This window comes from Eucalyptus grandis, chromosome 3, assembly GCF_016545825.1.
Source record: "Eucalyptus grandis isolate ANBG69807.140 chromosome 3, ASM1654582v1, whole genome shotgun sequence".
Taxonomy (NCBI): Eukaryota; Viridiplantae; Streptophyta; class Magnoliopsida; order Myrtales; family Myrtaceae; genus Eucalyptus; species Eucalyptus grandis.
The window spans coordinates 59,223,417-59,237,595 of NC_052614.1; the positions used below are offsets into that span (position 1 = coordinate 59,223,417).

The following is a 14,179-nucleotide window of genomic DNA, read 5'->3' on the forward strand; positions in this document are numbered from 1 at the left end:
CGCACAAGCACGTGTGGTGAGACAAAAGGAGAACGGGAGGAGGGAGATGAGGGGTTAGTTCAACCTAGTGAAAGGGAAAATTATTTTAAAAATTTTAAATTTATTACACTTTTATCAATTACATCATAAATATTTTAATTTTATCAATTGAATTATGAATCTTTTTACTTTGTCATTTGGATTAATCTAATCAATTTTGGCCGAAAAATTACTAATTTTGACACTGGCCATTTAATGCGGTAGGACCGGCACTAATATGAATAATTTTTTTATAAAATTTTCATATTTTTTGAATTATTTATTTTTCTTTATTGCTTATTTTAACTTAGGGTCCGTTCGTTTCGTGGAAAATGAGCCATTTCTAGAAAATAATTTCCCAGAAGTCATTTTTCAGGGAAAATAACAATATTTTCGGTGTTTGGCTAAAACTGAAAATGTTTCGAAAAATATTTTCCGGTGTTCGGCAAGGAAAATATTTTTCCGCTCACTAGATTGGCGGCGAAAATATCAAGTTCAAGGCTCGCTAGATCGACAAGCGCGAGCTTGAGATTGACGAGCTTAAAGTTCACTTGGTGACAACCGACGACTAGCCAAGAAAAAAAGAAGATGGGAAACAAAGAAAAAAAAAAAAAGGAAAGGAAATTAAAAATAATTCGAATTAAAAAAGAAAAATACAATTTAAAAATAATTCGAATAAAAAAGAAAAGAAGAAAAATAAAGGAGATGAGGAAGTGGGGATTTGTAGAGGTATGAGATAAGAGAGATCAAGTGAGGAAAATGTTTTCCACTTTTCAAAAGTGGAAAACATTTTCCTTAATTTAGAAGACTTTTTTTCTTTTGATGGAAAACATTTTCTTGGAAAATATTTTCCGTAAAATGAATGGAGCCTAAAAATAATTTGAATTAAAAAATAAAAAGAAAATTAAAAAATAATTCAAATAAAAAAGAAAAGAAGAATAAGAAAGGGAAGGAAGAAATGAGGATTGTAAAGGTGTGAGATAGGAGAGATCAAGTGAGGAAAATGTTTTTCACTTTTCAAAAGTGGAAAACATTTTCCCTACTTTAGGATATTTTTTTCTTTTGATGGAAAACATTTTCCCTAAGGAATTCATTTTCCATTAAACGAACACCGGAAAATCTGAAAACATTTTCCTGGAAATTATTTTCTGCGAAACGAACGGAGCCCAAAAGGCCTTTGCATTTCCTTAAGGACATTCCCCCATAGTCGAACCAAACGGGCCTAAGTGGGTGGAGAAGGGAGGAGAAACATTAGAATTTCAACTTTTTTAGTCCAACTTAGCGAATACATGTCCATCAAGGCGCCACATCAACAATTGACATGATGCTCGCAAAACCTCCAAAGGCTCATTTGGCAATCTAAATTTTTTTCTGTTTGTGAATGATTTTCTCAACTTAACAAAAAAAGAAGAAAAGGTTGCCTGTGTTGTCCAGGTTCATCCAGTCACAACAAAACTCATCCCATCCGATTAACACAAAACTCGTCCTAAATTTTTTGAATCCAAACAAAAGAGATAAAGGACGGAAAAAATCACCACTATCCACACGCATCATATAGCGTCTTAAAATGATCCACCGAAAATCCCAACAAGATCAACACCCATTCTAAATAATACCCTGAGAAAAAATTGAGAAAAATGCGGCTTTCCCGGAAAAACCCGCGAAAGCAAGAGACTCAGGAAAAACGCACAAAGGAGAAGCAACAAATGTACGGAGGAGTCTCGTTGGCTGGCCCAAATTATTGCTTCTTGCGATCGAATGTCAGTCCCGACCTCGACGTACAAATCAATGAACCCTTTTTGAGATGCTGCTTGCACCATTCCGTTCACTTGCTCATCGCCCTTGATCTCTATGAGCAACGTGTGGCCCATACCAGGAGCCACATACCACATTCTCTCCATACGAAAGCCGTAACCTTCGACGTCAGCAATCAATTCTCTATATGTCACTGAACCTGGAGTCACATCTTCTTTTATCCTCTTTATTCCACCAGCAAACCCAAACCCCTCGCTCTTCTTCTCTGCTCCAAGGACGAATATGATCGTGAAGGGAAGTTCCACCTGTGATGTAACAAAGTTCGACGTCAGAGCCAAACAACATATGTATGGGACATATATATCAAACCTGTTTGCATTTTTACCCAAAATCCAATCGGCACAGACATCATTTAATAGTTAGAGACAAATCTTGTGGTCAGCTGTCAAACGAAATAGCAATAATACTTATTTGGATTTTTCTTTCATTAACTAAATTTGAACTTTTAACAAGTATGTGATGTAAATCTTAATTAAACATCAACTAAGTTAGATTATTATCTAACTAGGGGTACTATCTCATCAATGTTTGTTAGTGCAAATAAAACTTCCCTATCAAATCAGGACATATTAGGTCCCTTGAGAAACATTGTCTTTATACTGTTAGAGTTACAGGAAAATCGGATTAATAGAAACCTTTTTACAAAAATTTATTTGAATATCATAGTGCTATCTTTTATCTCGATTAATTCTTATTGATACACAAACTATTGCATCTCCGCTCTTCAAATAAAGCTTTATCCACATCTTGATGGGTGTCGCATCTGAGATTACTTTGTATATTGCAATGTTTACCTTGCTAACAGTTAAAAATTGTAGTCAAGGTGGAAGAGCAAGGAAATTTTCCTAAAGTGCCCAGCACATGAATCTTTTGCAATTTATGTATACAAGTTTTTCATAACTTAATAGATTGTACAATTGATGTCAAAAGATTATCTTTTGTACATGAATACTAGACTTAGTGAAGTAATGTACTTACTTTTGGTTCGCTAGTACTAGTCTAGAGCTATTTCCTTTCCTTTATTATTCCTATTTGTACTTTACCTTACATGTAAATTTTCCTTCCTAATGTAGTCATCTTCTAACCACTCATAGAAACACAAAAAAGAGCCTATTTTTTTCTGAGATTTACTAGTATAATAATTTTTGAATTATTGTGAGAATAACTGTTTGTTGTGAGCCACAAATTATTAAAGAAGTTGGTCTCACAACAATTTATGATTATTTGTTATTTGATTTTTTGTGGTCCTGAATAGACTGCTATTCTCACAGTAGATTAAAAACTATCACCCAATTATTTCTTTTCTTTTTAATTCTTTTTATATTTCAAAAATTATCCTTCATCATATATGCTTACTTTTACTAGCACCAATGAGCAAAAAGTTACTAACAATTTATTTCTAGCTTGTTTCTTTTCATTATACCCAACGACTTGAAAGGATTACACTGCTTCTTTCTCACTTGTACCTCCTTATCAATTACTCTGCTCAATTTCAATCCCTTTTCTATCCACATGTTGATACTTTTCTCAAGTGAAAATTTTGTAATATATGGTTATATAGTTCTGAACATTTATATATGATTGCAAATTACTGATGTTTTGACGCAAAAGAGAACCATTAATCTTGTTTTTAGAAAGAAAAAAATGGCTGCTCGCATATGCTTGTATTAAAATGCAAAATTTTATTAATAATGGTTAATTTGAGACAATATTATCAACTTAACTTTTGATAATAATGCCTTTTGTGATGTTAAAATAATTGCATGCATTTTGTTGAAAACGTGTAGTTCTACGTATATTGTATATGGTGGTGAATCTTTCTAATTTTATGATTGACAATTAATCTCCTAGTAAAATTTTTATGATGGTAGGTAATCATACACTAATTCTTACACTCATTAAAGATTTTTCTATAAGATTTAATCGATTAATTCTATCATTTCATAAGTCTCGTGATATTTTTTCCCAATACATGTTATCTTTGCTGATATAAACATAAAATCTATATATAACCTATGTTAGGTTTAGTTGGGTTGGCAAATAAAAATTTAGTTTCTCATGATTCATAAAATTTAGTAATGTAATTCTTAAAAAGCTAGTCATGTTATCGAATATATTATAAGCGTATTTTTAAAATGTTTTGTAACATTTTAATTGGCCTCAATATTTAAAAATTTCGTTTATTGGTATAGTGCTCCAATAGGGCATTTTATTTCTAATCCTAGTAAATATGCACGCATCACGTGTATGTAAAAAACTAACATTTAAAAGATTTCATAGAATTGCCTAATTGTGAAAGATTTGAATAATTAAGGAATTGAAGAAAAAAATATTATCAACATAGTATAAAGAGATTGGAACGTATCTGTGGAAAGTGAAAAGCATTTTCAGATTTGAAATTATTTTGAAAAGGTTGTTTATAAGATAGAAACATTCAAGTTTTAAAATTGAAGTATGTGAGAGATAAAATACAATATCAATTTACGAATTTGTCCATTGATTGAATATTTATAAATAAATAAATAAATAAAACTAATTAAGTATATTTTGGGATGGTAAAAAATATTTGTGGCACTTTAAAAGTATTAGGTTTTCTTTACTTTATGTAATAATATAGATAATTATTGATAGATATCTCCTATAAAATTTGTCGATTTAAAGATACTTTTTGGTTTATGGCGCTCTGTCTCTTATCGTAGGAGGTCTTCCTTATGGCATATTTTTTCAAGTATTCAGTTTCACTAATAAGATAAGAAGGTTTGAGAAACTATCTATAGAACAAACAAATGATAATTCATGATTTGATAACTGAATCGTTTACATGTCAGCTCTAAATCTAGATCATGGTAAAAAATTGTTTGAAAGGTAGACACTTGAAGGACATAATTGGGAGTGGATTTTTATGCCTGTCCAATCAAAGTGTGACTCGAAGGACAAAGTTACTAGTGGACTCTTATGCCTGTCCATTCTATTAGACAAATATTTGGAACACGTTCACCGCACACGGGTCAACATATTGCATTTTTTTTGTGGATGAATGGGTATTGGTTAGTTTTTGAATTATTATTTTGTTTGTCTATAGTCCATGCTCAATAGACAATCCTTTGAAAACATAAAATGAATGCGTTAATAGAGTAGAAATTTTTTATCTGAATTGGTTGAAAAAGATAATCTAGATATAAAAGGTTGAATCTACAAATCCCAAAATGTAAAGACATGAACCACAATGTTAGTCAATACAAAAAGGCTAGTCAAGGTCTATAAGCATGAGATCTTGTCGAAGTTAGCATTGACCAAATATCGGAAGAGACAACAGCCGTGATGTGGGTTCATCTTCTTTATAAACTCCTTGCAGCAACTATTCTCGGTGTCTTGCGATTACTATTATTGATTTTGTCATATCTTATTATAAAGACAAATAATGCTCTTCTACGTTACTAGAGATGCCTATCTCCTAAAGAATCTAAAATGCAAGAATATAAAAAATAATCAATAAATTTGAAGGAAATTCCAATTTTTTTGAAAAATGTTTCATAACCTTTGAGAAAAAAATTTAGATGTCAACATATGTGGAAACTTATCCAATGCTTAGCTTCACAGATTGCACAAATGGGAAGCATTGGAGCATTCCTTCCAATTGGGAGTTTTCAAAGAAACAATTGCTCACTTAGATCCTAGCGAGAGTTAGCATGAAACTTGAAGGGTGGCAGGAAAAGTTACAATTAAGAGCTAGGAAGGGAGTACTTATTAAAGTAACCTATGCTATTTTAATATTTAAAATCTTGGACTTTATTTGCAGGGGAATTGAGCGAAAAATGGCATCTTTTTTTTTTTTGGAAAAATTATAAAATGGAACTAGAGTACGTTGAAGAAAAAAGGAAGGGGAAATGGGGTTGAATATCTATTGAGCTTTAACAGAGCTATGCTTGCCAAGCAATCTTGGAGAATAGCTTCCTGTCCCAATACTTTAGGTAGCAAAAAGGGCATCGGGCATCTTTAGAATGGCAAGTCTTCTATGGACAGAGATTACATTTCTCTCTTTGTTAGGTGGATGATTGGGGATGGAAAGCTGATTCGAATCAAAGCGGACAGTTGGCTTCAAGGGATCTAGGGTATGGACCAGTTAAGAAGGATGATCTTTAGTTTGTTTCTGAGTTCGTTAATCAGGTGCTAAACAATTTTGAGGATGGTATTGCAGCAAAAATACTAGCTATTCCTCTTAGTCAATATCAGTGGATGATACTTTAATCGAGATTTGTCCTTTATTTAACTTGACCTAATTTGCTGCCAATTAACCTGATCTGTTGAATACCGACCAAAAAAAAAAAAGAAAAACTTGATCTGTTGAATGGCCAAGAGATCTATCGTTAAGATGCACGAGATGGACGTATACTTGTCAAAAATTAACCAATGAAAGCTAAGTACACGGATTATTATTATTATTATTATTATTATTATTATTATTATTATTATTATTATTATTTCAGACTGACTCAGCAATCAATTCCTATTAGATAGCAAAACCAACGGTTGTGGCATTTATGAAAGATTTGGCCGGTCCGACATCTAAATTACTTTATTCAGGTCAAATCTCAAGGAATTTTTTTTTAATTACGGGAATTTCCTCTTTATTTTATTGAAATTAATCATTTACAAAACTTAAGGCAATGATATTTTCGGGTCATTATAGGGTTGAAGTCATTTGATTGATTAGCGGAGAAAATGGTACTTTATTGTTTCATGGAGAGGGTTTATTCCGAAAAATTTTAAAAAGTGGGAAACACCTTGCAAACACTCATGGAAGGGTAGATAGATAGGAATGAATAAATTGAATTGAAACAATGTGTCCCATGGTTGTGGATTTTTCATTCGAATAGTAGAAAATAAAACTCTTTTTTGGTTCCAAAATGCAAAACAATTGATTTTATTTTAGTATGATGATAGAAATAAATAATGAAACTGAAGTACGATAAAATTATCCAGAAAGAACAGATTAATTTAATTAAAATGAAAATAAGATGAAGAGCTAAAGTTCACTAATATGTTAGCATAAAAAAAGAGAAAGAGAAACGGAATTGGATACGGAATTAAAGAAGCGATGCTCTCACTTATTATTTTCCTTTACTTTGTTGGCATGGTACAATTAGTGGAAATGATGATAAATCTTAGAAATACATTAGTAAGTCAATCTAATAACTAAACCAACAGGGTTGTACTGGAACAAACCATGTTGAGCTATTGTTGTATTCTTTCTTGATCTAGTTGAGAAATAATATGATCACTTGTATAGAAGTTGTATCGTGACATAATATGACTATTTATTCAAGCCATATGTGCTTTAATTTACTTTGAAAAGGCGAGGTATTATTAAAAGACGTGAATCCCTTGGTGGCAATCTGCTATAGTACTAGAAACCCGTGGTCAACTAATGAAGTCCAAACTAGTCAAGCCCCCAACATATGCATACACCGACAAAGCAGCAAATAAGAGGGTAACACAACAATATGTGCTTTGCGTATTTAGATACTAACAAAATACAAGAATGCATCTTCGACATACATTTTTACTGTTCATTAAAGAAGTTTCTCTGTTAAAAAGTATGTACATAACTGTTTCTAGCTCTTTGAAGACTTTGGACTGCTTAACATAAAATATTAGGTTATCTATTACGGAGAGTAATGCGTAAAAAGATTTAATGGAAGTTTGAATTAAACAAACTCCTCATTTATTTAATAAATTTCTGAACTATTATCTACTATGGACGTTCTTATATTAGCCATTATGAGTAACTTAAAACCCCCTTGAACTTTAGCCCCTTCCACAATAGCTCCACACTTTGAAAAATATCATATATCTTTCCTGAACTTTAGCACATCTTCCCAGTAGCATGCAAACTTTGAAAATGTATAGATTACCGAACTAACTTTTATTTTTGTTTCAGCAATCACTTCTTCCGTTTGTATGGCCGTCTAATTTGACTAGAATAACATATGCTACATGGTTTATGAAGTTAAGAAAATAGAGAATGAAGCATGATTAACAAAATTATCGGAGAAAATGGGTAAAGAAAAAATAGTTAGTCTATTTTAGGTAAACCTTAATGGCAATGCAGACTGAAAAGCTAATGGATGCAACATAAATTAAAAGTTTTCTTGAGGGGAAAGAAAAGGTTGTTGGCTATTGCGCAATAATGCCAAAATTCAAGAGGCAAATTATTGCTAAACATGTATGACATGAAAATAAACACATATCATATGACTTAATATCCAAAACTCAATTGTGTTAAAAATTTTAAAGCTTTTAGTTGTATATTTGTTTAATTGATACAAAAGAACATATAGAAGGAACAATAATGCATTTGAAATTATTTAAGTATCATCTCTAAATATTCGTCATTTGGTTAGCAAATATATTTTCGTCTGTTTAAATTTCAGAATAATATTTAACTTTTTGCAATTTGCGTTGTTTTACCGAATTATATCATCAAACTGAAATAATAACCAATCAGTTTTCATATTCGTGCATTCATAAACGACAACCGTATATTGATTAAGAAGATGTCGCACCTTGTAGGGAGTGGCCAAAAAAATCTCTCCTATGGAATGCTTTGACGTCCTTCCGCTCCAAACATAATCTTCAATAGAGTCTCCAAACAAGTCTATTTGGACGAAGGTATCATCTGGTATATTTGTGCGATATGCATCAATCAAGCTTCTCAATAACGGGCATTTGCTGACCGACAAGGATTGCAGAGACCGTAGCTCATTTAGGCCCTGGACATCAGTAAGTACGTCGCACTCTTTGATTTGCAAGTTCTTCAGGTTCTTCAAGTATGATAATCCACCTATTTTTTTCAAAGATTTGCAGACACAGACCTTCAAGGATTTCAATGAATGCAAAAGACCCACAACTTGTATCTCAACTACCTCCGGACAATATTGTAGATGCACCTGCTGTAGCTTTTCCGAAGGAATAGATAATCTTTCAAGCACTGTACAATGACGGAGTATTAAATTCTCCAGTCGCGGAAGTCCAAGTGGAATGTCTTGCATTTCACACCGAGATAAATTTAAAGTCAACAAATTTCTCCAATTCCAGCTAGAGGATGGAAGCCTCCCTATGGGTCTTAGGTCTAGGCCATACAAATCAAGCTCTTCCAGATGAGAAAGAGAAGCAAATTTTGGAGGTGCAGAGGTATATAGCAGATCTAAATACACCATTTTCAGTTTAGATAACCTCCCAATCCCCCTGAAATTCCGTACTGTGATTAGGTTTGATTTGCCTATATCACGAGAGCCGTCACTTAGTTTTAGTTCAACCAAATTAGTAAGGTTCGACAGATTAGGTATTGAGAGCAATGATTTAGATTTAAGAGCAAGATGGGTCAAACTTGAAGGAAGCTTCGGCAACCCTTTAATCTCATTACAATTCCATAAATTGAGACTCTGGAGGTGATGAAGCTTATTGATTGTCCTTGGAATTCTACAAATATAGGTTTCCTCTAGATTTAGATTTCTTAAAAATGACAATTCTCCAATTTCAACAGGAATTTGACCACTAATTCTACCATACTCATGGTAATCCTGCTCTTCAAGATTTCTCAACATGCTAATGCCACTAGGTAACAGCCCAGCATTACCCTCCAGAGAATATGATCCCTCATCTGACCATCGCAAATATGGTAAAGACATCAATTCCCACAATGTTACCAACATTCTAATGAAGGAGGGGAGTTCACTTATCTCAAGAAGGTCTCTTGTCCCAAGAAGCTCTCCAAGAATTTTCAAACTGCTAATTTCATTAGATAATTGCAAAATATATGATCTGTCTTTTGACAAACACAACACACGTAATGACTTCAAATTTCCAATGAAGTTGGGAAATTCCCTAATCCTCGTGTTTGTCAAAAGAAAAGACTCGAGATTCACCAATCCTTCAATTGAGTTTGGAAGTTTGACAATGCTTGTACCTGATAAGTCTAACTCTGTCAATGAGATTAAATTGCCAATTGAATCTGGAAGGTCTCTTAATCCTTTACATCCCGACAAGGAGAAGTGCTTCAGCTTCACCAATGCCCCTACTTCTTCAGGCAAATCTGTAAAATTACTGCACTTTTCGATCTTTAACTCAATCAACGAGTGTAGATTTCCAATGAAGCTTTCAATTTTCTTTAGATTCCAACAGTTTGCAAGAGTCAACATCTCTAAAGCCAAGCATCTAGAGATGTCTGGGATTGTCGTTATGCCATAACATGAAGTCATAGATAGAACTTTCAAATTTTGTGACCTCTGTAAAAGTAAACCGCATGTCAAGTGTAAGAACTATCGCATCGCATAAACAGGAACTATCAAACTATAATAAAAACATGTAACTTACCTTGATCAAGTCCCATGCTTTTGAATCATCCTTGAAGTTAAGATCATCAAGTTTACAAACAACAAGGTGAACCAAATACAAATTTTTTGCCCTAAAATCCATCGCTTTAGGAGAATGCCAAGAAAACCATCTCAAATTCGACTGACACCTTGCAAAGTCCCCAACATAAGTTCCCTCGTTTAACTTGAGGCATCTTAGGTTTTGTAACCTTTCAAACTCTTCATTTGTGATCTCTATGTTGTAAGATGGTCTAACTATTTGTAGGGCTTGAACCTTGTCCTTCCTCTGCAAGTGATATTTTTACAATGATGCGAAGATATTTGTCAACATCCAACCACCATTTTTACAACTCAAATGGGAAAAAAAGAAATTGATGAAGATCCTAAACAAAAAAGGAATTCTAAATCTCAGGATAAACTACTTATATATGAAAATGAGATGATTCCTACTTACATCTTTGGTTTTTATGATTTCGAGGGCCTCTTCTACGATCCACAACCTACTTTGCTTTCCAAGGCCATCTTGACTTTCATCACGGACAATTTGCCTTCCCAATGCTATTAGTTGATCATGCATCCATAGCTTCCCACCCTGCAATATCTTTATTAAGCACCTCTCGGTAAGGACTTTAATTCCTCTTACGGGATAACAATAACAATCAGCCCATATGTAAGTTGCATCAGTCTTCTTCTCATTGACAAAGAAGCATGCTATATCAAGAAAAATTTGTTGCTGAGTTTTGTGTAGGTTGGCATAGCTAATCTTCAACTTCTCTAGAATCGCTTCCTCAGGTGCTTTCCTTAATTTGAATAACGCCTCTTTCCAAAGTTCTTCGTCTTTCGTCTCCTTAAGTAACGAACTTACCACTTCAATGGCCAAAGGAAGCCCTCCCATAAGTGAGACAATTTCACTTGAAAGCTTATGAAAATCATTCGAAGGGACATCTCTACCAAAGGCATGCTGACAAAAAAGCTGAAGGGCAAGACTATCATCCATCTTTTGCATCTCATACCGTAGAATTTCACCTATAAATCCCTCAATGTCTAGAGTGGTTGTGTCTCTCGTTGTAATGATTATCCTTGATCCTGAATATAATTTGGAAATTCTTATTAGTTTCTTAATGTGCTCTTTATCATGAACATCATCCAGAACCACAAGGACCTTTTTGTTACCGAGTGTTTCTCCAATCCTCTTCATTCCTTTTGCAACATCCTCAACCTTTTCCACAGATCTAGAGCCAACGTCCAATAATAATTTTTTCTGCAACTTGACTGTGCCCTCCTCAGTTGATGACCTTTCTCGAACGTTCTCAAGGAAGCTACAACACTTTCCAAAGTGGGAAGATAGTTGATTATAAACAACCTTGGCAATAGTTGTTTTACCGATGCCACCCATTCCAAAAATTCCAATGAGGCGCACATCAGGATTGTTGACATCTAATGACTCTATCAAGTGTTTTACCCGATTATCAAGTCCAAGTAAATGTTTAGTCACTGTTTCTTTTTTTGTCTCAAGCTTCTCCAAAACCATTTCAACAACCAATTTGACAATTTTTGCTGGGCTGCCATGTACAAAAGCGCTTTCATAAGTTCATTAGTTGACTAGATTAATTACATACCTACACATCATTGGTGGGATTGTCAAAACCTTACTTGAAAAGATTGAAGTACATCACAAAAGATATCTAAATGCACTGAATAATTAATATAGGCTAATTAAGTAGACTTCACATGATATGTTTTCCATATGTGATTACAAGAATTTCTAAAGAATAAAGTATTTACATGACAGCCAAAATCACCAAGTGGCAGCTATATCATGCAAAATTTCGGCATTTATAGCTAAGCGTAGAAAAAGTTTCCACACTCTTAATAGGAGAATCATGAACCGAGATAAGGTAGACAAATACAACGCCATCCATTGAACACTGCAGCTTTGGTGAAGGAAAAAAGATCCCAAAACTTATAACTATTTCCCAGTGCCTGCATATTGCTACTGTAACATTTTTATTGCTTAATTTTTGCATGTAAGTCTTCTATGGATCTGATTATATCAAGTATAATGGCATTTACAGACCCGTGTCTCATTAAGATTTGTTCAAAATTGAAAATAGAGAGATCCTACGCCCATTAGGAATGAAGATATATGTGTCAATTAGACTCACAACACACATTCGATTATTCACACCATCAAGTGTGGACTACCTTATCAATATAAAAGCAAAATGGAGAGGCCCTGTCAGTTTGCTTTACAAAAACTCCATCTTTTGGTCAGACAAAATTTCTCAAGCGGCCTACATAATCCATAAGCATGAGAGATTGCCCACCATGAAAAATAGTGCGAAAACACCTCATTTACATTGGAAAAGCTAATGGGCGGCCACATGCTATGATAATGCTTCCTAACCTTATGTTAGATTTAAGTTGGCCCCAGATGCGATCTCTCTTTTTTTCTTTTTTCTTTTTTCATTTTTTCCCTGTAGATGGAAAATGGAAACTATATTCTTACCACGGGGTAAAATGGATTTTTGTGGGTCAAAATTAGTGAGAATGCAGATCAATATGGGTGCAAAATCTGAAGATGAGTTTAATAATCATCCCAAAGAATAAATGCAAATGGGTGCTCGTGAAATTTCGTAGCCTTACGAGGTAGTGAAGATGAAGAAAATGCTTAAAGGAATATTTAGGTCCATGTCATTAAAGATATTGAAAGAGAGCGCAACTGGAGGTAGTTTTCAATATTTCCGCTATGAAATAATTAGTAGGGATCTTAAGGGAGTTTTACCTTGATTTCACATTCAATCCCTTGATTTTACCCGCCTTTTCCAGAGCCACTCTCCAAGCCTTGACTTCATCAGGAAACTTCTTCGCATGTTTTCGTAAATCATTTTCATATTGTGGAGTCTTAAGTTTCACGTCCTCAGGTTCCACGTCAAGAAAAATAGGAAGGATTGTTTTTTTACCTTTTGACTTGGACACGTTGTCTACTATGTGCACAAGCTCCCAGAGGCACCATCTACTAGAAGCATAAGTTTGAGAGAAGATGGGTATGTAGATTTTGGAGTTGTTGATAGCATGCAAAAGGCTCCCATCAATTACATCGCCAACACGAAGCTCCTCATTGTCCCTGAATACATGGACTCCAGCATCTACCAACTCGTGGTAGAGGAAGTCAGTAAATCCAACACGAGTGTCAGGTCCTCTGAAACTCAGGAACACTTGGTACTCGCCTCCTAATACTTGTGCAGCATCACTGCTCGTTTCAGCCTCTGAGTTTGCCATAGCTAGGAAGCTTATTACTTCTAGAAATCTCTCTCGTCCCTAAGAAGAAAAGGTTGGTGTGGCGCGGGCTAGCTAAAAATAGACTGAGGTTTTGGATATGAACTAGTACTGAGGTTTTAAAACTTGTTTGAGTTGGCCATTCCCTTAAAATTATAAACGGAGAAAAATCTAGAGAAGGGGAAGAATGGTGCAGAGAGAGAGAGAGAGAGAGAGCACTCGGGGACAGTGCAGATGCATGAATGGTGCGGCATGTTCAGCACATTCACTGCAAGCCGCGTGAACATGCCATGTCGTTTGGTCCCCCTAAAGTGAAAGGATCATTGCCTTTCTTTTTTAATTTAGTTTTTTATGGATATAAAAGGCAATGTGCATCAACGGCAAATAAGAAAAAGATGGTCAGGTACTATTTTCGGGTGGTTCTTAATTTGACCGCTGACGATGTGAGGCACCGAATGAAATGTGAAGTTGCCAAAATACATAGGAATTAGTTTAATCAGATGATAATGTTACCAATACAGAAGGAATCAAAGATTCTTTTCATCCAATAATCAAGTTGAGCTTCCAATAGGTCCTATCATGGGTCTTTTTTTCCTTTTTGCAATGTATTACAAAGTAGACGCTAAAGAGGGTCACTTGGCACTCCAAAGTTTTAAAATGTGAATGATTTCCTCGACTTAGAAAAAAAAAAA

The 14,179-nt window shown here is 34.3% G+C and overlaps 1 protein-coding gene across 1 annotated transcript; it reads right to left on the minus strand.

Moving 5' to 3' along the window:
• Positions 1–1,580: 1,580 nt before the first annotated feature.
• On the minus strand, positions 1,581–13,490 carry LOC108958225 (TMV resistance protein N-like). The gene is made up of 7 exons (XM_039309863.1): positions 12,994–13,490; positions 10,663–11,770; positions 10,210–10,494; positions 9,872–10,121; positions 9,401–9,496; positions 8,400–8,677; positions 1,581–2,078 (listed from the first exon to the last, which is right to left on the minus strand). The coding sequence occupies exons 1-7, from the start codon at positions 13,488–13,490 to the stop codon at positions 1,581–1,583; spliced, it is 3,012 nt and encodes a 1,003-aa protein (XP_039165797.1).
• Positions 13,491–14,179: the final 689 nt, after the last annotated feature.

Coding starts and splice junctions, on each gene's coding strand:
- LOC108958225 (XM_039309863.1), bottom strand. CDS start 13,490: ATGGCAAACTCAGAGGCTGAAACGAGCAGTGATGCTGCACAAGTATTA. Junction 11,771..12,993: donor GGATTGAATGTGAAATCAAG/GTAAAACTCCCT, acceptor TGTACATGGCAG/CCCAGCAAAAATTGTCAAAT. Junction 10,122..10,209: donor AAGCATGGGACTTGATCAAG/GTAAGTTACATG, acceptor TTACTTTTACAG/AGGTCACAAAATTTGAAAGT.